Raw genomic sequence first — 26,287 nt, forward strand, 5'->3', positions numbered from 1 at the left:
AAGGATGTGCTGAGATCTCTCATAAGAAAAGAAGCCCTAAAGGGAGGCCCAGAAAGAGCCTCCAAAGCCAAGTGAGAGGAATGGCCTTTCTTCCAAGTTTAAGCTCAGATGAAGGACAGTAGGTTGCACTGCAGAAACGCACAAATGGCAAGACAGAGCAAGGACTTCCCAACAGTGATGGTTGTTCCTCCACTCAGGAGGCAGAGGGATTCTTCTCTCTGACCGGGCTGGACAGGCACCTCTGTCTGGAAGTGGTGTGGGGGTGGCTTGATTGGTCTTGGAGTCATTTAGCCTAAATGGCTTTGTATGTGGTGGTTGAAGACATGGGTCAGGAATCAGGTTTCAGTTGTATTTGCATGCTGCTGACCCTGTGACCTTGGTCAACCTCTCCAGCTATCACTTGTCTAAATGGAAAATGGGCTAACAGAGTTTATAAGGTTTTTAATTTCTTTATTTTTTTGGTGAACAGTAATAGTCTAAAAAACGAGTGTCTACCTGCTGTATAGTATATGCTCAATAAACTGATATTCTTATTATTTCAGTATCTATGGAATCCCAGCTTGCTCAGGTTTCTGTCCTTGGGCTTTTGGGGTTACTAGGGGCTGGGAAAGGGTTGGAGACGTTCACAGTGGGAGCCCCTCTGTCAGGACCTGAAACCCCTGCCTCGGCTGACCTTGTCTGTGCAGGCCTGGGGGGAGGCTGCTGGGGGTAGTCCTTACAGGATCTGGAGAGGCTGGGGGAGGGTGTGAGGTCAGGGGTACCTGGGAGGGCTCAGCTGTCCCTGACTGGCAGAGGTGATGTTGGAGGGCTGTTGAGAGCTGTTTGGGATGTGGCTGAAGCTAGGGTTGCTCCTGCGAGGAGGTTGCAAGGAGCAGGCCCGGGGTTGGGTGGGGAGGAGGCAGCCTGCTGCTCACAGGCTTGGCGGAGTTCCCACTGTGCTGGAGGTCTGGCCGTGTCTGGCTGCCTCTGCATCTCCGGTCCTGTAGTGAGGCACAGGGCCTTTCTTTCCGCATTGGCCTCCCCTGTCCGCCCCAGGTTCTGTGGCTGGGTCATCCCCGACTCCCGTGTCACCAGATAAAGTCAGGTGCTAACTCCAGCCCTGTGGGAGGTTGGAGCAGTGCCCTCTGCTGGTGTTGAACTGCCCTTCTCTTTGGCAATATACATGGTCAGGAGAAGGTTTAGATGTGGAGACCACCAGCTGACCTCATGGGCCTCAGTCTACTGGCTGAGAAGGACTTGGCTCAAAAGTAGTGTGTGTGTGTGTCCTTGTCCATGTATGTATACTTGTGTGTCTCCAGCACACACTTGCTGGAGGCAGGTTTGTGTTCTGGCAGCATGCCCCCTGGGAGAACTTGGGGAAAGGATGTCTGAAGGGGCATAGCCTGGGGCAATAGGAAGAATTAGCTTTCAGTGCTGGCCTGTGGCCCAGTGTGTGCCTGTCTTGAAGCTATCAGCTCCCAGGCCCTGGGTGGTTTCATGTTTGTGGCCGGAGACAGAAAGCTGGGATCTGGTTACCCAGGGAGCAGAGGCTGCCTCACCATCACTATCTCACCGTCCTTTCTCACATGCTCAGTTCTGCACACCGGCACCTGCTTTCCCCTCTGCTTCTGCCCTCAGGACACTGTTGTGTTTCTGCCTTCCTGTTTGCTGTAGGAAGAGCTGGGGGTGGAGGGATGCCCGCAAGGAGAGCTGGGCCTGGGTCACAGCATGACCATATCCTCTGGGGAAATCTGCCGGGTCTCCTGAACATCCTGAGGTTCTTTGAGGCTGCAGAGTTCCCAGGGGGTATCCTGAGGAGCTGCCTCTGTTTCCCAAACTGGGCTAAGCAGCTTCTATGGAGTTGATGTGAATGATGAAAATAGCTGTGAGTTGCTGAGAACATCCAACTCTTGAGGTATAGGTGCCCATGTGTGCACGTGACTGTACATCTATATGCATTGATGCTTACCTTCTTGCATGTGCACATACCTGTATGCATGAGCACGCATGTACAATGCATGTATAAGCACACCCATATTCTGCACACATGTGTACAGTGTGTTCATCCACCTGTATGTTTGTGTTTGTTTGCATATGTGTGTAGAATGGCAGAGCTGGGGCAGATAGCTGCAGGCGTGGGCATACACCTATGCTGGGATGCCCATGAAACTATACTTGGAGTGAGTTCCTTGCTTTCCTCCCCTCACACTGTACCTGAGTTGAGGAGCCAAGAAAGCATGGAGTTGGGGCAAGATGGAAGCATACCTGAGGTGCCAGAGAGAAAGCGCATGTTGGGAACCGAGGCCCAGCTCATGTGGAAGCTGAGAAGCGTCTGCTTTGCTAAAGCAGGACTGAGGTTTGGTCTGCCTTTAGCCTGGCCCCGCAGCATAGGGCAGAGAAGGGGCTGGATCGCTGGGGAACTGGGCGAAGAGGCTGAGCTAGGAGAGGCGCTTCCGGCCTGGCTCCCTGCTCTGGGGGTACTGCCCACGGTTGTGAGCCTCATCTGCCAGAGGCAGCTGACCTATTTTTCTTAGGAATCTTCCTGCTTTTCAGTTCTCTCGCGCGTGAATGAACAGGAGATTGGTGATCAGAGATGAGGCCTCAGAAGGGGTTGCAGGAAGAGTCTACGGGGACTAGGGCTGTGACGGAGAGTGGCGCTGTCCTGGGAAGCAGGGGCAGCCCTGCCTTGTGCGCCCCCTAGTACCCTCTTCCTGGCCACTTAGTGCTCATTGAGTAGGACCTTACAACCTGCACGAGGGCCCACACTGAACCAGGTGAGTCTCTGCCCTTGTTTACTGGCTTTGGAATAGGGAGTGTTCTGGGCCTTAGATCTCCCACTTGGACCCTATGTCCTTCCAGAGGGGCTGGCCTTGTGAATGTGCAGAGTCAGGCCTTGGCCATGGCGCTGGGAAAGAGGCGGGGCTGTGGGAGCATGGGGGTAGGACTTTGCTTTCCGGCTGAAGAGCCATTAAAAGAAAGGAGATTGAATTACTGACTTCCTTCCTGCTAGTGGCTCCCTGAGACGGGCTCCTGGAAATACGGAGCAGATTAAGTTTGCTAATGGCAGGGTCCTGGCTGAGTCAGAAGGAGAGGCAGGCATTCCAGAAGGAGGGAGCATACCATTCCTGACCTCCCTCTTCCCATGGCTTGCTCTCGCTAATCTGCTGAGGTTTCCCGGCCAGGTGCACCTGACCTCTGAGGTTTGATGGTGCTGTGAGGACCCTGATGGGGAAACCACAGAAGTGTAGGGACATCTTTGAGGGACTGCGTGGGATGGACGTGGGCGGGCATGAATGGTGTCCAGAGGTGCCTGCTGTCTTGGGCATGGGCCTCCTCTCCAATGCAGTTGCTCTGTTTTGGACAAGAGGGAGTCTGCCCTGTGCCTTCTTCCCCAGTCCCTCCCAGTGCCTCCCACTTGGTGAGTCCCGAGGGAGTCTGCCAGCTTCCTGGAATCTCCTGGAACCTCCAGGCTTGGGTGGGGGTGGGAAAGGGGGACTGTTGGGGGCTGTGCCTTTTTTGGGACTCAGCAGGGATTATTTTTAGGCTGGCAGATGGAGGTGGCGGTGGCTGTCGCTGGTATTATTAGACAACAGGCCTGTGGTTTCAGAGCCGGTGCCCAGAGGAGGAGGAAAAAGAGGAGGAGGCCGCACTGAGGACTTTTACTAATGAGTCCTGGGGGCTGCGGCACAGCCCACACCCCTCCCTTCCCTGAGTTGCCAGTCAGATGCAACCAGAGCCCCCAGGGAGTCAGGCAGAATGGTGCTCAGCCATCTGGAGGCAGACCTACCTTGAAATCCTTTCCCCATCTTCCTGGGCTGTGGAGCCTGGACTCTGAGAACCTACTGCAGGTGGAGAGGGGCGTGACACTGACCTCTGACCCTGTCTGAAGGGAGGGGCCCTATTCCTCTGGGTCTGTGATGGTGGAGTGGTGATCCTGCTGCCATCACCTGTTACCCGAGTAAGCTTGGGGGAACCACACAGCCTCCCCGTTGGCTTGCTTGTGGCACGGAGACATCAGCATTTTGGTTGGTCGAACTAAGTGAGAGTCACATCACTGTCTTAGCACTGAACCTGGCAGATGGCAGAAACACACCCTGCCCCAGCTGACTTCCCCTTCTTCCAGCATTTAGAGGGTCTCCGTTTCTCAGGTGCCTTTCCTCCCGTGACCACTCCCTGGCGGGTGAGCTGGACAGTGTTGGATATGGGGGCTGTGCCAGGCTTCATGTGTCCACAGGGGTTCCGGTGGCTGTCCTGGGTCCAGCTACCTGCTGGGTACCACCTGGTGCAGTGAGTAGGAGATTTGTACCTCATGGGTTTACCAAAGGGTCAGCCAGACTGTGGGGGCCCTTCTGCCGTCTCTTCCCTGCCGGGGTGGTGGAGCTGCAGAGGAATGGGCAGACCTCCAGGGTGCAGACTTGTTAGCTCAGGGTGCCAATGTTTGCTGCTTCTCTAGGGAGGTTGCTTGAGACGCCCTGCCAAGGTCAGTGGTCTCTCCCTGGGGGAGGAGTCTGGTGCCTTTGAGCTGTTCATCTGCCCTCCATCCCCATTGTGCTGCCTCCACCAGCAATGGGCACCTGCCCCTCCCGTCTCAGCTCTGCCCCACTGCTGGCCCTGCGTGCCCTGGCGGTCCTGACCCTTGGGTCTGCTGCATCTCTCTGGGGTGCCCCGAGACCCAGCCGAGGGTTCTGCCCTTGCTTGTTTCTTGAATGTCTTTTACTCCTGCATGTGGATTTGGCTTCCGCTATGTCTGATTTCTCTGTCTCCTCCATCAAGTCCCTCCTGCCTCTGTCCCTCACATGGGAAAGGGTGTTTTATTAGATAGACTTTGGCTCTGAAGAATCAGGCTTAGGAGGAAGTGCTTGTGGGTAATGGAGTGAACGTGCCGTGTGTGTGTGTGTGTGTGTGTGTGTGTGCGTGCGCGCGTGCAGGAGAGGAGGAAAACAGATAAATATTTTAGGATGCAGGAGCTCAGGAGGGCCTGTGCTGTGTGGGGTGGCTGGGAGCAGCTGCTCCCTCTGCGCTGCTCAGGGAACGCCTTGGGTCTTGCTGGGCACCTTTGGGGTGCCTCCACCCCACAGCAGCTTTCTCCTCGCTGAAGGGGTCCTGGAGTAAAGACTCAGGTGGGGCTGCTACCTTGGGGTGGGCCTTGGGCAGGCTGGGGCTGGGGGTGGGCACATGGAACCTTCTCAGTGCTGGGGATAGAAGGTGTGAACGAACTGCCTCATTGTCATGGAGTGGGAATGAGGCAGCGCTAGGTGCAAATGAGCAGCTGGCACAGTGGGAACTGAGTCAAAGCCCACCCATCTCCTTGCCTTGCTCCCTCGATTCTCACCCTCAGCAGCCTCTCTCCAGGGCATAGGCTCACTGTGCGAGACCACCCTTTGTGCCCACTCCTGTTGGGGGACTTCCTCCGTGGGCTGCGATGCTTTGTCCCCTCAGGCCCTCTCAGCCAGCCACTTGTACACACACAGTCTCCCCACCAGGCTCACAGTGCCTGCTGTTCTCCCTTTCCTCTTGCTTCAGCCCCAGCCTGTGTGCTTATGGATGCCAACAGGCAGGCTTGTCCCCGCCTGGGTGCCCCTGGGGTCGTGGGGGTGGTGCCTGCTGCAGCTGGGCCTTCTTCTCACTCTGCTTTCCCCCAGGGGCTGGTGGCACACTCAGCCCAAAGCCAGGGTGGGGGTGGGGGAGCTGGGAAACCTGCTGGGGCCTCAGGCAGGTGAGTGCAGCACTGGCTGCCTCCAAAAATACTCTGTGATCCTAGCTCTTTCTCTAGAAAACAGTGATGTCACCGGCAGCCAATCAGCTCTGCAAGGGCTTGCCTCCTCCTTCCGCAACTTGCAGAGGAGGGGGAGGGGACGAGGACGGCTTCTGAGACACCAAGTCTGGGGAGAGGAGCAAGCCTTGGAACCCCTTTCCCTCTCCAAGCCAGTATAAATCTCTGGCCCTGGTCCCCCAACACACACACACACACACACGATGCTATGATGCAGAAACCTGAAGCAAATACCGAGACTACCAGGAAGGAGCTGGCTGGGGCCGGAGGAGGGACTGCCAGGGGGAGGGCGGTGCAGGCTGGGCTGTGAGTCTGCTGTACGCAGCTGCTGTCCCTGGTGCTGCCCGGCCTGGGACAGGGAAGGTGGGATGAGGAAGAGGGAAGGTGAGGTTGACTCGCCAGGGTAAGTGGGTGTGGGACAGCAGCGGAAGACTTCCCAGGGCTGTCCCTTTTGTTGAGACATTGGTAGCCAAGGTGACCTTGGCCTCCGTGGCCCTGACTTGTGTGGAGGCTAGGGTGTAAGGAGTGTTTTCAGTCCTTGTTGGGGCTGCAGCACTGCGGGGTACACAGCAGCCCAGGCTGGGATATGGACCCTCACTGCACTCCCATGGCCCATCCGCTGGCTGTGTGTTGGGGGTGTGAAGCTGGGGGCCCCTCCCCTGTCAGCCAGGATGGTGTGCCCTCTCCATCTGTCCCAGAGGCCTGGATGGTCAGGTTCTCTGCCTACAGCTCCAATCTCTGGATAGTGATGGTCCACCTTCTTCCTTAGTCTCATATGGGCTGGGCCTTTGCAAACAGGAGCCCTGCAGCCCCCCGCCCTCCCTTCCGCAGCTGGGCTGTCCCTTAGATCAGAAAGTTCCCTGGCTCCTGAGGGCATGATTCCAGAATCCTGCTGCTGGGGTGGTCTGGTGCTGCTGGCAGGCACCAGGGTTAATGGGAATGGGTCACGTGTGAGGCTGGAGCCACTTCAGCCGCTTGTCCTGTTTCCTTGCAGTTATGGCGGCTGGGAGGTGGGAGATGGGTGCACTTGTTGCTCTTTGGGTCCAAGGAGGACCCCTTCGCACTGCCGTGTTCCCCACCTCCATGTTTGTAGCTGCTAGAATGCCCAGGGGTGATGTGTACAGACAGAAGGGGTAGTGGGGCTTGAAGGGCAGGGCAGGGCAGGGCAGGGCAGATGCAGAGGAACTGAATGAGGGTGGTAGTGAGAAGGGGATGGAGGCAAACCCTTTTGGACACACTCTTTTTGCCATCGTGTCTCTGCCCCACCTGCTTTCCCTGCAGTCGCCCACGGCCTGCGAGAAGAGCCAGAGTTTGTGACAGCCCGAGCTGGCGAGGGTGTGGTCTTGCGATGCGACGTGATCCACCCTGTGACGGGACAGCCCCCACCCTATGTGGTAGAGTGGTTCAAGTTTGGCGTCCCCATCCCTATCTTCATCAAGTTTGGCTATTACCCGCCCCACGTGGACCCTGAATATGCAGGTAAGGGCTGGGCTGTCTGCCCTCGTTTTGATCTTGCTGGTCCTCCACCTTTGTGCCTGTCCTCTTGTCTTTTCCTGGCTGCTCTGATTTCTCTCCTTTTCAGCACCTGCCTCTTTCTTCTCCCAGGGACTCTGGGAAGAGGGAAAGTAAGAGGTGTTCAGGTGTCGGCCCCTTGTGAGCCCCATACAGGTGCTTCACCTGCAGGGGAGCAAGAGAGGATGTAACCTCCTGTTGGGGAGGATGGAGCTGGACAGCTCCATACCCTTAGCCTGGCAGCTGCAGCGTGCGCCTGTCTGGCTCTGTCACTGTCTACTTTTTGTCTTTGAACTTTGGGCTCCATATAAATGTCCTCCATGTCTGTGCCCCTGGCGGGCGCCTGGTCACACTGGCTCACTTCCCCTCAGCCACCCGTCCTCCCCTTCTGGGCTGCTGATGTCTAGCTCTGCAATTACTCTGCCAGCAGCAGCCTCACTGTGACTCACCACTGTTGTCTGCCAGGGAGGAGGGTGCAGGGTGACTGTGTGTGCTGGGCTTGAAAGGTAGGCAGGGGGCCAACAAGACTCTGTTTTGACTGTTTTTCTTCCCTTAAAGATTTATTTATTTGAGAGGGAGGGAGGGAGGAACGGGTGGTGGTGGAGAGGGAGAGAAAGAGAGAGAGAAGGAGATATTTTCCATTTGCTAGTTTATTCCCCAAATACCTGCAGGTCTGAGCCAGGCTGAAGCTAGGAGCCAGGGACTCTATCCTGTTCTCCCACATGGGTTTCAGGAGCCCAGGTACTTGGTCCATCATATGCTGCCTTGCTGGGTGCATTAGCAGGGAGCTGGATGGGAAGAGGAGTAGCTGGAACTCAAACTGGCACTCCCATGTGGGATGTTGGAGCTGCAGGTGACAGTCACAGGCGGGCCCCTGCGTGGACTTCTGTCTTTCCTGGCCTCTGAGCTCCAGGTTGCTTCCGTTTCTGCTTCTCTCTCTTCCTGCTGTGCCTTTGCCCCTTGCTTTCTTCTTGGTCAAGGTTGCTTTGGATAGTTTGGGTTTTGGTTTATATATATATATATATATATATATATATATATATATATATATATATTTTTGGGGGGGCGGTGGGGAGGCTAATTTTACAGAGAGAGGAGAGACAAAGAGAGAGGTCCTCCATCTGCTGGTTCACTCCCCAAATGACCACAATGGCCGGGGCTGAGCTGAGTCAAAGCCAAGAGCCAGGAGCTTTTTCTGGGTCTCTCATGTGGGTGCAGGGGCCCAAGCATCTGAGCCATTCTCTACTGCTTTCCCAGGCCATAAGCGTGGAACTGGATCAGAAGTGGAGGAGCCGGGACATGAACTGATAACTCACAGTATGCCAGCACCACAAGTGGAGGCCTAGCCTTATATGCCACTGTTCTAGCCCCCGGAAAGCTGGGTTTTAGGCAAATTACCAGTGTTAAGACAAGGAGGAAAGCCATGGAGTTGGGCTGGGCTGAAGGGGAGGTGGGGAACTGGCTGGAGAGCTGCTCCATCCTGCTGGCGCCGCAGAATGGCTCCTGCTGCAGCTCTCTTGGCTCAGTTTATGAGTGGACTCGGCCTCCTAATGGACTCAGGGGGTGCTTGGGGACTTGTGCCCTATTGCCAGTCACTCCTTTATTTTCAGGTTAATGGGCCCTTCAACCCCTCAGCACTGGCACTTTCTGGTACTTTTTCTGGCACTGGCAGCAGGATTACAGCAACCCTGGTATCCCAGTCCTCAGCCTGTCTCCTCTCTGCGTTAGCATTGGGAGGTTGGACAGGGCAGGCTGTCTGTGGAGGACCTGAGTGCTTAACTGAGCTAGGGGTATTGTAGCCCTGGAGCAGAGATGCTGCAAAGCTTACCAGCCTACCTGGCCTCCCCTCTTCTGTTCAAATCTGCTGCTCTCTCTCTCATCTCTGTTCAGCTCTGTGTTTCCAAAAGGGTGGATGGATTCTGAGGGACTGAGGCTACCACGGCTGCCTGGGGCAGTGATGGCTTGGAAGAGAAAGTGGCTGCATGGCTGAGCTCTCCTACTTTTCTCTTGCCACTTGCTACAGAGGCAGGGCCCAGCATCCTTCTGGGCTCTGCTGTGGGGTGTGGTCTGATGATTGTAACGGGTGTCCTGGCTTTGGTTTGGGTGATTACTGATGAGCTGCTGGCCCTGCCCTGATGTGTTTTTGCTACTGTTTCCCCAGGCAGGGCCAGTCTTCACGACAAAGCGTCTCTACGGCTGGAGCAGGTGCGCTCCGAGGACCAGGGCTGGTATGAATGCAAAGTGCTCATGCTGGACCAACAGTATGACACATTCCACAATGGCAGCTGGGTGCATCTCACCATCAACGGTGCGTGTGGTCCCCTCCCAGGGCTGGCCCATGAAGCCTGCCTCCAAGGAACCTCTTCCAGGGCTGGCCCAGGAAGCCTGCCTCCAAGGAACCCCTCCCAGGCCTGGCCCAGGAAGCCTGCCTCTAAGGGAACCTCTCCCAGGGTTGGCCCATGGAGCCTGCCTCCAAGGAACCCCTCCCAGGCCTGGCCCAGGAAGCTTGCCTCAAAGGGACCCCTCCCAGGGCTGGCCCATGAAGCCTGCTTCAAAGGGACCCCTCCCAGGCCTGGCCCATGAAGCCTGCCTCTAAGGGACCCTTCCCAGGGTTGGCCCATGGAGCCTGCCTCCAAGGAACCTCTCCCAGGGCTGGCCCAGGAAGCCTGCCTCTAAGGGACCCTTCCCAGGCCTGGCCCATGAAGCCTGCCTCTAAGGAACCTCTCCCAGGGCTGGCCCAGGAAGCCTGCCTCCAAGGAACCCCTCCCAAGCCTGGCCCAGGAAGCCTGCCTCTAAGGGACCCTTCCCAGAGCTGGCCCATGAAGCCTGCTTCAAAGGGACCCCTCCCAGGGCTGGCCCAGGAAGCCTGCCTCCAAGGAACCTCTCCCAGAGCTGGCCCAGGAAGTCTGCTTCAAAGGGACCCCTCCCAGGGCTGGCCCATGAAGCCTGCCTCTAAGGGACCCTTCCCAGGGTTAGCCCATGAAGCCTGCCTCCAGGGAACCTCTCCCAGGGCTGGCCCAGGAAGCCTGCCTCCAAGGAACCCCTCCCAGGCCTGGCCCAGGAAGCCTGCCTCAAAGGGACCCTTCCCAGGGCTGGCCCATGGAGCCTGCCTCCAAGGAACCTCTCCCAGAGCTGGCCCAGGAAGTCTGCCTCAAAGGGACCCTTCCCAGGGTTGGCCCATGAAGCCTGCCTCCAAGAAACCTCTCCCAGAGCTGGCCCAGGAAGTCTGCTTCAAAGGGACCCCTCCCAGGGCTGGCCCAGGAAGCCTGCCTCCAAGGAACCTCTCCCAGAGCTGGCCTAGGAAGTCTGCCTCCAAGGAACCTCTCCCAGGCCTGGCCCAGGAAGCCTGCCTCAAAGGGACCTCTCCCAGGGCTGGCCCAGGAAGTCTGCCTCTAAGGGACCCTTGCTGTTGTCTTCCTGGACCTCTGAGGTCAGAGGCTTACATAGGAGCAGAGCTCTCTATTATGTGGTGGGGTCCGAATTCCTTACAGGAAGGTGGGATACTGTAGCTTGAAGTGAGGGGGGTTGAGGCTTTGTAGGGGCAGAATTGGTGTCCACCTTGGGATGGCACCACTAGCCCAGGAAATACCTGCCTGCTCTAGTAAGTTTCCTAGAGTCCCACCATAGTCTTTCTTGCTGGGTTGGAATGTTGGTTCTTCATTGGATATACTTACTTGAATGGTAAGTGGCAAGGGTCTCCCTGTACGCCAAGAGCTGCAACACAGGGTGCAGACCCAGATGTGGTCCCTGCTCAGATGGCATTTGCCAGCTTAATATAATGTAAAGACCCAGAGAGAAGGATGGTCTCTATGGCTGTAAGTTATGTATAGCACAGGCTAAATGAGTTTTTCTGTGTGTGGATGCTTGTCAAGTGTCTGGGTGAGGGTTAGGAAGCCTTGGTGAAGTTGACAGATTCCTGCGGTTTGGGGGCTGGTTCCCTGGCTGTAACAACTCTGGGGACTGGGGCCCTTGGGACTCGACAGAGGGTAAGTCTCCCCTTTGAGGCCTTATCTAATAGGAGATCCTCTGGAGGAGCCAGAAGGCTGAAACCCTGCAAAGACAGGAGCAAAGACAGGAGATGTGTTACTCACGGTGGAAAGGTTTTTTTTTTTTAAGGGGCGGGAGCAGACACTTATTTTCCTGTATTGTGTTGATGAAAATAGCTTCCGTCTCTGAACTACAGACACAATGCCATTTTTGAGGCTGTGGACAGCCAGCAGGCTTGGGTGTGCCACGTGCCATATAGGTCCTCATGGCCTTACTGTCTGATGTGATGGATGCTGTGCTTGGACGGGAGAGATGGATGTTGTTCCTGGACTAGAAGCTTCTCTCTAAAGCTGATTCTGTGTGCCCTAGTTAGTGGGAATGGGTCAGACCTGGACTTCTCCTGGGTCTACAAACCTGTCCAGAGTCCAGGAACATAGGGTATTGTAGAATGAGCACTGATGTTCAGGGCACAGAGCCCTTAAAGCTGGTGGTCCCACACCTGGCCCCACTCTTCACGCTAGATGCACTTGGTCCCAGTTGGTCAGCCCGAGAGATTGATCCAAGTCATATTGTGAATCTCGAGTGGGTTGTCCCACCACCCAGCCAGCTTTGGAGATACTTCCTTTCGAAGCCAGCTGCTGTGTGTGCAGAAAAGAAAGCTCATCTTAATATTAGCTCAAGAAAAACATGATTAGGAAGGTAAATTTGCTGGAAGCATCTGTGGCTGAACTGCAAGCCAAGAGCCGCACGTCGCCGCACCTCTGGTCCCTGTTCTTTCCCAGATGAGCTTGCCGTCTTCTGTAGGTGCTGTTCCCATTTCCTTTCACATCCTTCCGGTGTCCTGGTTCCGTTGCAGGAACTCGAGACATCAGGCATTCATTAGATGCTCACATGACAGGGAACAGAATTTAGGTTGCAATTGTGTGTTCTTTCTTCTCTGTCTTAGCTCATGTGAGTGGGAGTTGATTCTTTGGGAATTCCAAATTGCCTGGAGTGCAATGGATCAAGAGTTTTAAAGAAATACTGTCTTTCCTGAACTCGCTGTCTGTGAACAGAGTGGTCCTGGACAAGAGAATTACCTACTTCTCTAAATTCCAGTTCCAAAGACCAGTGCCTATTTGCAGAGTTGTTTGGGGAATTTAAATGAGTTGTTGTGTGAGAAAAGTGTTTTGCACAATGTTTGGGACATTAATTATGCATGGATGTATATGTGTATGCATGATGCTGGCCATTCTTCCTGAGAGAGAAAATGGAGAAAAATGAAGAAGCAGCACTTGAGGCTGGAAGACATGCAGTACTTGGTTCTTCCCTGTGTCTGTGTGCACTTCCCAGCAATGTCATGGCTCAGGAGACTGGTTGAGTCCAGACGCAGTTACAGCATGCATCAGGGAGGAGGAAGAGGGGCTGCTGCGAAGTCATGGCTCCTGTTCAGAGACCCAGCTGGGGAGGGCAGCGAGGCAGGGGCAAGGATGCTCCGGGCAGGGCGGCAGCACTCCTGGCAGCTTAGAGAGGCAGGAGGGCAGCACATTTTCCAAACACAGGCAGTGTTGGGCAGAATGGCCAAGCATCTACGCCAGTCTTGAGCACTAGGGCTTGCCCAACTGCAGACTGGAGAGAATGAACAGACATTCCCTGGGTGAAGAAGCAGTCTCTTTCCTCATACTCTCCCGGCCCTTCTTGCTGGGCTCCGAGCTTTTTTACAGCATCAATATTTCCATCATCTCTGGAAAGATTCCAAGTACTGGTGATCCATTGCCTCCCAACTAGAATGTTTCATGTCAGGCATTTCCTGACAGGGATCACCTTTGGAAACTGAAAGGCCAGTGAAAATTAGAATTACAAATTGTCTCATTCTCCTTCTGGGTTTTCTTTAAGACCAGTTGAGTGGAAACAAGCCCAATTATTTCTTTATCGCAGAGAAAATAAAAGTAAAACCCAAGCCAAGTCTTGCTGTAGGTCGATGAATTAGTTGGAAGAGCGGCCAGCCTATTTCTAACCTACACTATTAATTATAGGGCACTTGTAAGAAAGAATTAAGCTTGGAAATGCAGCTGGCAAGCTAACACCTAATTCAGTAAATAATCGAGAGTCAAACCATTATTTTCCTGAAAACTTGAAATTGTTCAAACTACTTTCCTGATTAGCACCTAAATAATAAAGTAATTATGTAATTAGTAATTAATTTGTCACTTCAGGATGTAATTTCATTTATTATCTTTTCTTTTAAGCTTGACATCCGAGGTAAGGGAGCGTGTGGCTGTGTTGGCCGCGTTTCGAGGGACAGGCTGGGACTGAGGGGGTCTGTGTAGATGACAACCGTTGTAAGGGTGGGAAAGACGCCTGAATTAGGACTGCAGGATTGTTTGCAGAGGCCTGGGAAGGGTTTTTTTGTTTTTTGTTTTTTTTTGTTTTTTTTTAAAGCATAGACGTTAGTCTATTCTGAGACCCAGGAGCAGGATTTATTTCCTTGAGGTGTGTTGTGCTTTTTTGTGTGAAGAAATATGCTTCGTTTTATTTTATTTATTTGAAAGATTTACAGAGAGAGAAGGAGAGACGCGTAGAAAGAGAGGTCTTCCATCACCTGGTTCACTCCTTAAATGGCTGCAATGGTTTGAGCTTGGCGGTTCAAAAAGCCAGAAGCCAGAAGCTTCTTCCGGGTCTCCCACATGAATGCAGGTGCCCAAGCAGCTGAGCCTTCATCCACTGCTTTCCCAGGTCACAAGCGGGTGGCTGGATTGGAAGTAGAACAGCTGGATGCCAGCACCAGAGGCAGTAACTTTACCTGCTGTGCCATACCACTAGCCCTGAAGTATGCCATTGCTGTAGCTGCTTCTACGTCCTCCTCCTCCTCCTTCTATAAAAGATTGGTTTAGCTTTTGTTTGTTTTTTTTTCTGCATTTAAAAGTTTTTATTACTTTAAGATACAGTTCCATAGACTCTGGGATTTTCTTTAACTTAATCCCCCAAACCTCTGTCCGCCACCACTGATTTCCCCTATATAATTACAATAATATAGTAGTTCTTCACAGACAGTCGTAAGTCCATCTTTGCAGGTATGGACAGTGGCAGAGAGTCCAGCATCCTATTGTCAGGATATAGTTAACAGTTTCTTTGGGAGTCCATCTTTGATCTGGAAGTAGAGGTGCAAACTGTATTGTATCTTCACTTCTGGATATGATAGTCTCCATTACACAGTTACTATACATCCTTTGAAGTGGAAAGTGACAAAATAGAATCAACAACAGGAAGAAAAATAGAAATTTACAACACCATGCAGTTAAATAACATGTTAGTGGATATGATAGTCTCCATTACACAGTTACTATACATCACCTTAAATGAAAAGCCACAATACAAACTCAGCAACAGGAGGAAAAATAGAAATGCATAATGCCACAAATATAGTTAAGATGCTTCTGAATGACTAATGTGTTGCTGAAGAAATAAAAAAGAAAATCAAGAACCTTCCTGAAGAAAATGATGCTACTGTATGACCTATAAGTCAGTGAAGAATTTAATATGAGAAAAAAACTATTTTTATTGTTTTGAAGAAATGAAAATAAACCCCAAAACATCAAAATCCATATGATATAGTTTCTGTTGATCATTGTTGGTGAGATATGTCTCCTGTAGGCAACAGAAAAATGGGTTCTATTTTTTGATTCAGTCTGCTAATCTATGACATTTGACTGATGAGTTTAAGCCTTTTACATTCAGGGTTAATATGAATATGTGATAATTTGGTCCTGTCATTTTGGCAATGGATTATTGATTGTTTGATTTAGTCTTCTGTTGTTATTTTATGGGGATGTTCTTCACATTTGCGTTTGGTTTTGGTGGGTGCTAATCCTTTTCTCTGTCAATTGAAGGGCAGATTTGAAAGAGGCATGTTCTTTGAGCTTTACTGTGGAAGAATTTTATTTCATTTTCAAAGACAAAGGAAAGCTTTGCTGGGTATGTTATTCTGGGCCAACAGTTTTTTCCTCTTAGAATCTGGAATATGGCACTTCATTTTCTTCTGGCCAGTAGAGTTTCCTGTGAGAGGTCAGCTGTGAATCTGATTGGCATTCTTCTATATGTCAATTGATTTTTTTCATGACCACATTTAAGGATCTTTTCCTTATGTTCGATTAAAGAGAGCTTGATTATCATGTGCGTCACCATTGTGGCAAGAAATATCTTCCATTTCTGAAAATCTTTCTTCTGCTTCATTCATTCTATCGTTGAGATTTTCCCTCTGAATTTTTAATTTGCTGCATTATGTCATTCATTTCCAGTAATTCTGCTTGATTTTGTTTGTGTTGATATTTCCTGTGTGACACATTTCTTTAAATTCCTTGAGCTCCTCTATGTGCTTCTTATTGTTGATAAAAAGCTTTATAAGAAGTGTCTTGAATTATTTATCCCCCATTTTGTTGATGTCTTCCTCAGTTAACTCTGAGGTTGGCAAAGGCTTTTGCTCCTTTGGAGGGGAGTCTTCAGTACTATTCATTGTGCCTTTGTCTCTTCTTTTGTTCTTGGCCATTGTACTTCTGGTTAGCAGATTCTTCTTCTTAGGGCTAATTTCTAAGGTATGTTACCAATGATCCACAATTCGATTTACTTTTTTGTGGTTGGTGTCCTGTTGTTTGGAGTCACTTGTGCCACTCCCGCTCGTGAGTTTTAGGTCTGGGCTGTTGTGTTAGACTTCCACCATAGTCTCTGTAGCCTGGGCTCCTGGCTCAGCACTCTGCTCCTCCTGTGATCCCATGCTGTGGTTGCACTGTTGTCAGTATGACCTTTCTCTCACTTCCGGTTTGAGCAGTTCCCATGATTACATTGCTGTTGGTGCTGATCTTACCAGAACAAGCTGGCTCTTAGATCTGAGAGGCACACGAACCTATTTTGACCTGTAGGATGCTGAAGTATTTTCCCTGTGGGACCAATACAATGCACTGAGCTCCTAGTTCAGTGCATGCACAGCTCACTGTTGCCCCTTCAGTCTAACAGCTTTGCCACACTGTACAAAATGGCACCTGTTGTGCCTCTGATGGAATTCTGGATCTGCTGATGGAATTCTGGATCTAGGGAGCCCATGGGCTACCTAGACCTATTTTGGGTGGAACCCATAGGATGCACATCGTTCAAATGCATTGAGCTAGAAAGAAGTTCACTGCCAGCTTAGGGCATGACAGTCCTGTTCCACAGCCTTTGTCTCACTCCACAAAATGGTGCTGATGAGGCTCTGGTCAGAGTCTGGTCTGGGTTATGAAATCCACTCTGTTCCTGCACCGGCTACTTGTGGTATATTGGTCTGTCTATGTTCCTGGTCGAATCAAACAAATCAGCAGGACGAGCAGTTCTTTGGGTTCACTTCCTGACCTCTTGGTGAACTCCCTTCTCACCTGGCTCCTGGTGGAGCTCTGGGTGCCAGTGGGGGTCAGTTTGGTGCTTGCTGGGATATCTGTTCACTGCAACACCACACTGTTGTCTCTGCTGCTTTCCTGTGGCCATCAGTCTCTAGGTACCCTTCTGCCATCGACCTCTCCTATTTCCTGAAATGTGTCATTTCTGTTTCACCCTGGCTAATGATTCTCCTTCTGTTTAAACGTGTCCTTATCCTACTCTGCTGTCTTGATTCTCCTTTATAACTCTGTCTTCGAAAAAGAAATAAACATAGTATCTTTGAGAATTGTTCCTTAGCTTTTATTTGGAAGGCGGATTTTACAGAAAAAGGAGAGAGAAAGAGAAGGACTTCTATCCACTGGTTCACTCCAAAATGGTCATAATGGCTGGAGCTGAGTTAATCAGGAGTAAGGAGTTTCTCTGGGTCTCCCAGTTGGGCTCTTGGGCCATCCTGCACTTTCCTGGGCCATAAGCAGAGAGTGGGATTAGAAGTAGAGCATGTGGGACTGATGCCCACATGGCAGCACCACTGGGCAGATGATTAGGCTATTGCAGCATCACACTGGTCTCCAAAGTGTGCTTCATAATTCCCTCAGCAGTCTCTCGCTAACTGCATGGTGCGCCACAGTGAGACTTGGATTTGGGGGATGACAGGTGAATGTGTCCTTCCCTTTGAAAGCTCTCTGCCTTTGCACTGTGTGGGTCTGTAGGTGTGTGTACAGCCACCTCATTCACCACTTCCTTTATTTCCTCTGTTTGTTTATTCAACACATGTCTGTTGAGCACTGTGCCACGTCCAGGAACTGTGCTACAGAGTGTATGGTGGGATTGCAGAAAAGGTGTCCGTTCTTACTGAGAAATTATTCTTTTTTTAAAAAAGATTTATTTTATTTTCATTACAAAGTCAGATATACAGAGAGGAGGAGAGACAGAGAGGAAGATCTTCCGTCCAATGATTCACTCCCCAAGTGAGCACAACGGCCAGAGCTGCACCAATCCAAAGCCAGGAGCCAGGTGCTCTGCCAGTTCTCCCATGCGGGTGCAGGGTCCCAATGCTTTGGGCCGTCCTTGACTGCTTTCCCAGGCCACAAGCAGGGAGCTGGATGGGAAGTGGAGCTGCCGGGATTAGAACCGGCACCCATATGGGATCCTGGCACGTTCAAGGGGAGGACTTTAACCTCTAGCCCACTGCGCCGGGCCCATGAGAAATTATTCTAATAGAGGGAATGGATAAGAGGCAAATGCAAAGGTACTTCAGAAAGCTCATGCGGCAGTGAATTGCAAAAGGGTATTAATATCCATGCCTAGCTTTTAATTAATTAATTAGTTTAAAAATGTGTTTGGTCACTTGAAGGGCAGAGAGAGGAGAAATAGAGCAAGAGATTGTCCATTTGTGGGTTCATTCCCCAAAGGGCTGTCACAGCTGGGGCTGGACCATTCTGAAGCGGACCACGTACTCGGATCATCGTCTGCTGCCTTCCTAGGTGAATTAGGAGGGAGCGGGATCGGAAGTGGAGCGGAGGGACTCCAACTTGTGCCCATAAGGTTTGATGGCCCCCATTAGTTTTTTTTTTTTTTTTTGGAAAGATTTATTTCTTTGAACGAGTTAGAGAGAGACAGAGAGACAGAGAGACAGAGGGGGGGAGCGAAAGGGGAGAGGGAGAGAGAGAGAGAGAGAGATCTTCCATCTGCAGCTTGACTTTCTCAGTGGTCACAAAAGCCAGGGTGGGGTCAGCAGCCGGGGCTGCTTCTGTATTTCCAGGTAGCTGGCAGGGGTCCAAGTGCCTGGTCATCCTCTGCTGCTATGGCAGGCACTCTAGTAGGAAGCTGGACAGAAAGCAGAGAATCTAGAACAGCAAGTTGGCACACATTTGGGATGCAGGAGTTACAGGTTATGGCCTAACCTGCCGTGTGACAGTGCTGACATACTTTCAAATGCCATGCATTTGTCATGAACTTTTTGAAGATCTCATGTGTGTATAAAGACTGTAGTTAGTGATAAGTGCTTGGGAGGAAATAAAGGAGGGCAAGCCGAAAGAAAAGGGTCAAAGAGTCATCTTAGAAGCGCTGATCAGGTAAGACAGGGATGGCATTTTTAGCAATGACTTGTCTGAATTGAAGGACCAGAGCTCTGGCCAGGGAAGGGGCGGGGAGATGGCACCTGCAAAGGCCCTGTGGCCGAAGTTCTCTGTATAACAGAAGACTACAGGGAAGGCCAGTGTAGAGTGCCTTGGAGGTGAAGTTGGTGCAGGACCAAATCCTCATCAGTGCCTTCGAGGTCCTGAGAGGTGACAGTGATGACAGAAAGACCCGTTCTTGTATAATCTCCTCCCCACATCATCTTTACTTCTCACATCCGTGTGGGGTGTGGAAGATGCAGTTTAAGCCTAGAGTGGTTGAGTCTGCTGCCTAAGGTTGGAGAACGGGTGGCAGGCAGCACTTGAACCTGGGTCCTGGGCTTGGGTGCCTTGTGAGGAGCTCTGGGTGGCCTGCTCCTGTCTCATGTAGTGAGCTCCAGGGCTGGGGTGCAGAAACGGAGCAGGCTTGTCGTTTTAGGAAAGACCACAGAGCTGATAGGCTGACTGGATTGCTTCCACAAGCCACTCTGGCAAATGAATCTGACTCCCTTAGTAGCTGATTAGCCAAACAAGATGGGAGTTTTAAGCAAATCATCAAATGGGGGATGATGACCTGGCATAAGCCAAAGAGAATTAAGGGCATCACTGCTGTCCTGGGTGGTCACCTTCATCATGGGAGCCAGGCAGATGGCATGGTGGGGCTGTTCTCTGCAGAACTGGGGCACGCAAGACGCTGGCTAGTTTGGGCCTGCAATATGTTGAGGCCAAGGTGGGGCCCAAAGAGTGAGAGCCATGGAGAGTAGGTCCTAGCAGAGATGGTGTGCAGGAAATTGGTCCCTGTGCGTCCTGGGCAGGGGACAGCTGAAGTGTGGAGGAAGAATCTGAAGAGCGGCTGGCAATTGTGTGCCCTGGCCAGCCCAGAGAGCTGCCTCGGTTACGTCACATTCTTAGAGCTACCCACAGGGCTTGCTGTTGTAGACTCATCCACATTAACTTATTGGGCATTAGCAAAGCACAGCAGGGGAATGTAAGATACCAGATCTCTTGTTATTCCTGTACCCTGGAGTACTCGTGAGCAGGCCTTTTTTTTTTTTTTTGAAAGGCATTTAAATTAGAAAAAAAAAAAAAAAATGTTGGACCAGCAGATCAGCTTTACAGAGAAAAGAAGAGACACAGAAAAAGATCTCCCATTTGTTGGTTCACTCCCCAGATGGCCACAATGGCTCAGGTTGAGCTGATCTGAAGCTAGGAGCTAGGAGCTTCTTCTAGGTCCCCTACGCAGGTAGAGGTTCCCCAGGCTTTGGGTCATCGTCTGCTACTTTCTCGGGCCACAAGCAGGGATCTGGATGGGAAGTGAAAAAGCCGGGACAAGAACCGGCACCCATGTGGGATGCCGGCGCAAGCAAGGTGAAGGTTTGGCCACTGAGCCATCGCTCTGGGCCCAGAGAAAAGGATTTTAGCCAGCTCTACCTGGCTGCTTCATCTCTGCATCCTGTTGACCTGCTAGGTGAGCTGCTTCCCACCCTTCACCTTGGTCATCTCCTTTTCAGCCCCTCCCACCTTTACAGAAACACCCCCCCAGTACATCGAGGCCAAGGAGGGTGGCAGTATCACCATGACCTGCACAGCATTTGGGAACCCGAAGCCCATCGTCACCTGGCTCAAGGAGGGGACACTTCTTGGTGCTAGTGGGAAATACCAGGTAAGTGTGGCTCAAGGTGGGGCTGCTGCAGGTGCTCTTTCTTGCTCACCATCCTCTCGCTTCTCTCCCTCCAAGGCTGCTGACTCTGTGTACAGCCTCGCCAGGCCTCAGGGGTTCCTGTGGCTTGGAGGGAAAATGGCCCCTGAGGCACCTGCCCTCCTATTCACTCAGGTGCATGTGTCCCAAGGCCAGCCTCCTGAGGCCAGCTGCTCTGCCTGAAGGCAGTACTGGCGGGACCCAAGGGTGGTTGCTGAGCTCCCTCTACCCTCGGTCCCCAGGTGAGTGATGGCAGCCTGACAGTGACATCGGTCAGTCGGGAGGACAGAGGTGCCTACACCTGTCGAGCATACAGTATCCAGGGGGAGGCTGTGCATACCACACACCTGCTTGTCCAAGGTGAGAAGGTTTTCTCTAGTCTCGCCATTCCTTTAGTACCTGCAGTGGACTTTGAAGCTGGTGTTTTCCCAGGACACAGTTGGCCTAGCTGCAGGTGCTGGAGAGGTGGGCTGGGCTCCTGTGTCCCATGCCTCTCGCCCTCCAGAGAGAGCACCTATGCTGGCCTGCCTCTGAGGGGCATTTCATAGTGTGTTAGGGAGCCCCAAAGTTGAGTGTGCTTCTGGCTCTTCTGCCTCTGTCTTGCTTGCTCTTCCCCCTTAGAGGAGATTTTCCTGAGGTCATCAAACCATTAGCAGTATCAGCACTTTAGGGATTCAATCCAAGCCCTAGATACTGAATACCAAGGGCATTTGGCAGAAGTGCGTTCTGTTTAGTCAGTGCCAAGAGAAGACCATCAGCACCAGGGTCCCCCAGAGGGGGCTGTGCACTGCCCAGCATGGGGACATGTCCAGGTTGGGGGGGTGTGGATTTTCCACCTTCATACCAACTCCCTATGGAAGAAATGGGAATGGGGTTGGGAAAATTAGTGGTGGCTGTGCCCAGCTGCCAGAGATGTTGTCAGGGTACCAAGTCCTGAGTGACAGCCAAACTTGAGGTCCTAGAAGGAGCCTCTCTTAAGTGTGAGGCTGGCACCGATGGCTGCTGGGGTTTCACCATGCTGCCCTCTCCCGCTGTGGCTGGGCTGTAGCGCCGCCCTGTGGCTGCTGCAGAGATGAGCTTATTCTTTGCTCCAGCCCCCTATCCCCCTACCTGGGTGACTCCTGCTTGGGCTGTGCTGGAGAGGGGCACAGGGGCTGTAAGGGTAGCTATAGGAATGGCAGAGGTGGTGCCAGAGCCCCGACAGTGGCTGGAGTGTGCTTGACCACTGCCTGAGCACCTTAGAGTTTCCTGGAAGTCCAGTGCTGCTGCCTTCCGCTAGCATGCAACGTCATATTGGTTCCCTGTTCTCCCAAGGGCCTCCTTTCATTGTTTCTCCTCCCGAAAACATCACCGTCAACATCTCCCAGGATGCTCTGCTCACCTGCCGGGCAGAGGCGTATCCCGGCAACCTCACCTACACCTGGTACTGGCAGGATGAGAATGTCTACTTCCAGAAGTGAGCAGCCCCTGCCCTGGCCTTCTCACATGGGATGGGGTGGAGGGTGTGGTGCCTAGGTCCCCTGAGACTGTGCCTACTGCCAGGGAGCTCTAGGGACTTGGAGAGAGGGAGGTTGGGTTGTGTGGCCCTTGTGTTAAGACCAGAGTGTCTGCATGGGAGAGGGGGGCTGGGAGAAGAGTCTCTTGGGAATGTTACGTCAAGGGGAGGTGAAGGGGTCTCCTCCCATCTGCCATCGCCCTGCCTCCTAATCTCCTTGCTGGCTTTGCAGTGACCTGAAGCTAAGGGTGAGAATTCTGATCGATGGGACCCTGATCATCTTCCGGGTGAAGCCAGAGGATGCCGGGAAGTACACCTGTGTCCCCAGTAACAGCTTGGGGCGCTCCCCCTCAGCCTCCGCATACCTGACTGTGCAGTGTGAGTGAGAGGGAGAGCTCTGGGGGTGGGAAAAGGGAGCCAGGAGGCTCAGGCCTGGTGAACCAGCCTGGGAACTGGAGGGCAGCAGAGAGCGGAGGATTTGCTCAGGGATGTGTGAATGGACAAATGCCCCAGACTGATTGGTCCCCGATGCCTTCCAAGCATCCTTGACAGGTTGCTGTATATGTGAGCCAGGTCACTGTGTCAGCTGAGCACGGGCTGCACTAGGCTTAACTGAGCAATTGTCCTTCCAGACCTTGTCATTGAGTCGAATGCCAGCAATACCTTGAATAGGCTGTTTTGGTGCTTTCTCCTGCCGGGTGTGTGAGAGGCGTATAGAAAGTATGCAGGGTTCGGGGTAGATGTCCTGCGTGCTGCACTAGCTGTCTGCATGCTGTGGGCAGCGTGTGGGTGGGACTGTTTTGGCTTCCTTCTTTCCCTGCTCTGCTCTGGGGCTGCTGGAGATCCCCATGAATGAGCTGCAGCTCAGCCAGCGCAACTGAGGGACTTTTTTGGGGAGCACAATGACTGCATTTGCTAATCTGTAATACTTGGGCCCGGTCAGTTGTTTTCCCCACCCATGACAGCTGAGAACCGAGTGTGTGAGAGAGAAGGGCGAGTAATGAGGATCCGATGTCTCCCTTTGTATTTGTGGATGGGCCTGTCACTCTGGCCACAAAGGTTCAGGTTGTCACTGCAGGTGACAGACGCTCCATCATTTGTGGGTGGGTGTGGGAGAATTGCTCACTGGCAAGGCCATGGAGGGACAGAGGAGAGAAATGTGGCAGCTTGGAGACGCAGCCCGGAGTCAGGATCCTCCTCTAGGATAAGTGAGGGGGCAGCGGGAGGCGCTAGGAGGCAGAGCTTGTCCACCTGCTGCGCTGAGCGTGTGTGGGTGGCTGGAGGAGCTGCACCTGCCGGGTCCCACCTTCCACTCTGCCGCAGTCATGCTGGAGTGACTGCGGGTGGGCAGAGGCATCCCTTCTGGGAGCTGCCGTGTGAGATACCAAGCTTTTAGGAGCCGTGACTCCTGATGCTTTGGTCTGACTTGCGGGTCAGGAGGTCACCCCCAAGTCATATTTTCAAGCTGCATTCTGGTTCTGCCACCTTAGAGGAGTCTCTGTCAGGACATGGCACAGCAGGTCCCACTTGGGCTAGAGGAGGTAGCAATAGCAGTGTGGGAGCACCCGGGTGACGGTCTTCAGCAGGACAAGCCTGCCTGGGATGCAGGCCTCACGTCCTTGATGGTGCAGGCTGCCTTTCTGTTGGGAGACAGGTTCTGGTTTCCGCACCTCGCCTTGGCGCCAGCACCAGCGCCCCCTCTCATGTGTCCCTTTTACTTCCTGTCTGCCTTCAAAGAGAAGCTGGGGGGCTGAGAGGTACAGGTGGGTGAGACAAGATCTTTATTTCTGCTAAAAAGTAATGTTCAGAGTATTTCCCATTCATAAACCCTTTGAAAATCTCGGAGGAAAAAAAAAGAACTCTATCATGCAACAGTAGAAATTCTGTCTAAATATATAACGCGGCCTGGTATTTATGTAATACTGTTCTCTGAAAAGATCTGCGTGCTTGGAAGAGAGCGGCTCATTCATCCCCACTGCCTTCCTCTTTCTGGAGCCTTCTCTTGGAGCCTTGGGGGAAACTGGGGAGAACTGAGGTGACTCAGGCTGCATCAGAGGACGTGCGGGGCCTCTCGCTGCTCCCCTGGGAGCCTCGGGTCTGTTCTGTGGCCCGGGTTGATCCTGTGTTTGCACTGCAGAGTCTGAGGGGGGCGGGGAAGCTGCGGCCTGGGGAGGCAGGGCTGTCAGCAGGCAGGGGAGAAGGCACACGGTCCCTGGGGGTAGGCTTGTGAAGCCCTCCTGTGTGGCACTGGCAATTTTTTTTTTGTATGTATATGGGGCTGCCTGGGAGTTGCTGGGGCCAGGAATGTGTGGGGAAGGGAGTGGACAGATGTTGGCTTTGAGATTTAGCATCTAGGACTGTGTAGGTAGGCCCGGAGTCCTTGTCTGACGGGTCAAGTGCATGCATGTCAGGGGTCTTCAAAAGCCCACGGAAAATGCACGCTATGAAAAGCGTTACGCATGGATTTCAAAAACATTTTTTTGGTACCATAATAGACTTATCTTGTAGCTCCACTTTCCCATGAATTTTTTTCTGTAAATTGGAAACATTTAAGGCACAGGAGACACAAAATATGTGCTTGAGTGTAACAAGCATTTAGAACCAGTGCTCTTAAAAAACAGCAGGGTGGGTAGGCAGGAGGCTGCTACCTGACTAGGTCGGCTGATGGTGGGCTCTGCAAGAGCAGCGTCAGTGATCTTGCTGTCTGTGGTGGCCCTGGGTCCTCTTCAGGCTGTGTTGTGGCTGCCTGATGGTGGGTGGGTGTGAAGGCAGTCCCTTGTAGTCGAAGCGTCGGGCTGGGGCGCTGCCCACCTCCTGCCTGCATTTCTCATGCTGCTTCTCTGTGCCTTGCTTTTTGCCCACCCACACTGTCGAGTGCAGACCCAGCCCGTGTCCTGAACATGCCCCCCGTCATCTACGTGCCTGTGGGAATCCATGGCTACATCCGTTGCCCTGTGGACGCAGAGCCACCGGCCACCGTGGTGAAGTGGAACAAGGATGGGCGCCCCCTGCAGGTTGAGAAGGTGCTGGTGGCATGGACATCGGGGTTCAACGTGACAGGAACCTTTCAGATCGTTGCTTTAGTTTTCATTTGTTTTATTTGATTCGCCCCTCCCCCTCCTGGCCCAGATACCTGGGAGACAAGCAGTCAGTCCAGGTCTCCCAGAGAGATGGGAAGGACCCGGCTGCTGGAGGCCTCCCAGCGTGGGGCATCCCAGGGTGCACAGGCTGCTTGAGTGGGGAGCGGAGCCAGGACTTGAACCAGGTGCTCCAGTATGGGATTCAGGTGTCCTAGGCATCATGTTAAACACTGTGGCAAGCAGCCACCCCCGCTTTCCTCATTTTGAAATGCCAAGTCTGAGATCTGGTTCTCCACCTCCTCCTTCAAAGCAAGCCTGTGGGAAAATCTAGAGTTACTTCCCTTGGAGGTCTACAAGTCAATGGTCTGCTGTTTTCCCCAGGGGACCCGGAGGATCCTCCCCAAACTCCAGGCAGTTCAGGTCCTTGCTGGTGGGAAGCTGGGCTGGGCACACCTTCTCTGATCATGGCTCCATATTCCATTCTGTGTTGGGCAGAACCTGGGTTGGACCTTGATGGAGGACGGGTCCATTCGAATTGAGGAGGCCACAGAGGAGGCCCTTGGCACTTACACCTGTGTGCCTTACAACACCTTGGGAACCATGGGCCAGTCTGCCCCTGCAAGGCTCGTCCTGAAGGTGAGACCCTCCCTGGACTGCGGGCAGCTTCTAGGGGTGTGGGACCCTGCACGCCTTACCTCATGTCTGTGCGTGTGCTCCCCACAGGATCCCCCGTATTTCACGGTGCTACCAGGCTGGGAGTACAGGCAGGAGGCCGGCCGAGAGCTGCTCATCCCCTGTGCGGCTGCAGGGGACCCTTTCCCCGTCATCACGTGGAGGAAGGTACCTGGGTTCTGGAGCTCCTGGCTCCCAGTGGAGGTCGTGGGGACGCCACCTGTTGAGAGCAGCGGGTGCTCTGAGGAGGGCTTGGGGAGAGTGTGGATGGAGGACTCTCTTCATTCTGTGGCTTCTGTCCTCACCTCCGTGCCTGCTCTGCCCTCTTCCCTGCCCCTTGTTTGGCCAAGGTAGGGAAGCCCAGCAGAAGCAAGCACAATGCCCTGCCCAGTGGAAGTCTCCAGTTTCGTGCCCTGAGTAAGGAGGACCACGGAGAGTGGGAGTGTGTCGCCACCAACGTGGTCACCAGCATCACTGCCAGCACCCACCTCACCGTTATTGGTATGCAGCTGGTGGGACTGGGCAGAAGGGTTGAGGGATCCCCTCACCATCATCGGTTTGTTGCTGGTGGGACTAGGTGGGGGTTGG

The 26,287-nt window shown here is 52.9% G+C and overlaps 1 protein-coding gene across 5 annotated transcripts in view; it reads left to right on the forward strand.

Moving 5' to 3' along the window:
• The window catches only part of IGSF9B (immunoglobulin superfamily member 9B), a 53,299-nt gene that overhangs the window by 1,846 nt on the left and 25,166 nt on the right, over nt 1-26,287 (forward strand). For all 5 annotated transcript variants that reach the window (XR_009245365.1, XM_036494231.2, XM_004593267.3 and 2 more), the window contains exons 2-11: nt 7,034-7,231; nt 9,426-9,572; nt 20,265-20,416; nt 20,695-20,812; nt 21,767-21,908; nt 22,180-22,325; nt 24,828-24,970; nt 25,523-25,663; nt 25,751-25,867; nt 26,050-26,200. Coding sequence is in view for 4 of the 5 variants with exons in the window: in XM_036494231.2 (XP_036350124.1) it covers nt 7,034-7,231; nt 9,426-9,572; nt 20,265-20,416; nt 20,695-20,812; nt 21,767-21,908; nt 22,180-22,325; nt 24,828-24,970; nt 25,523-25,663; nt 25,751-25,867; nt 26,050-26,200 (1,455 nt within the window). In the remaining variant the exon portion in view is untranslated. The remainder of the gene's footprint in view (nt 1-7,033; nt 7,232-9,425; nt 9,573-20,264; nt 20,417-20,694; nt 20,813-21,766; nt 21,909-22,179; nt 22,326-24,827; nt 24,971-25,522; nt 25,664-25,750; nt 25,868-26,049; nt 26,201-26,287) is intronic.

This window comes from Ochotona princeps, chromosome 4, assembly GCF_030435755.1.
Source record: "Ochotona princeps isolate mOchPri1 chromosome 4, mOchPri1.hap1, whole genome shotgun sequence".
In the NCBI taxonomy this organism is placed as follows: Eukaryota; Metazoa; Chordata; class Mammalia; order Lagomorpha; family Ochotonidae; genus Ochotona; species Ochotona princeps.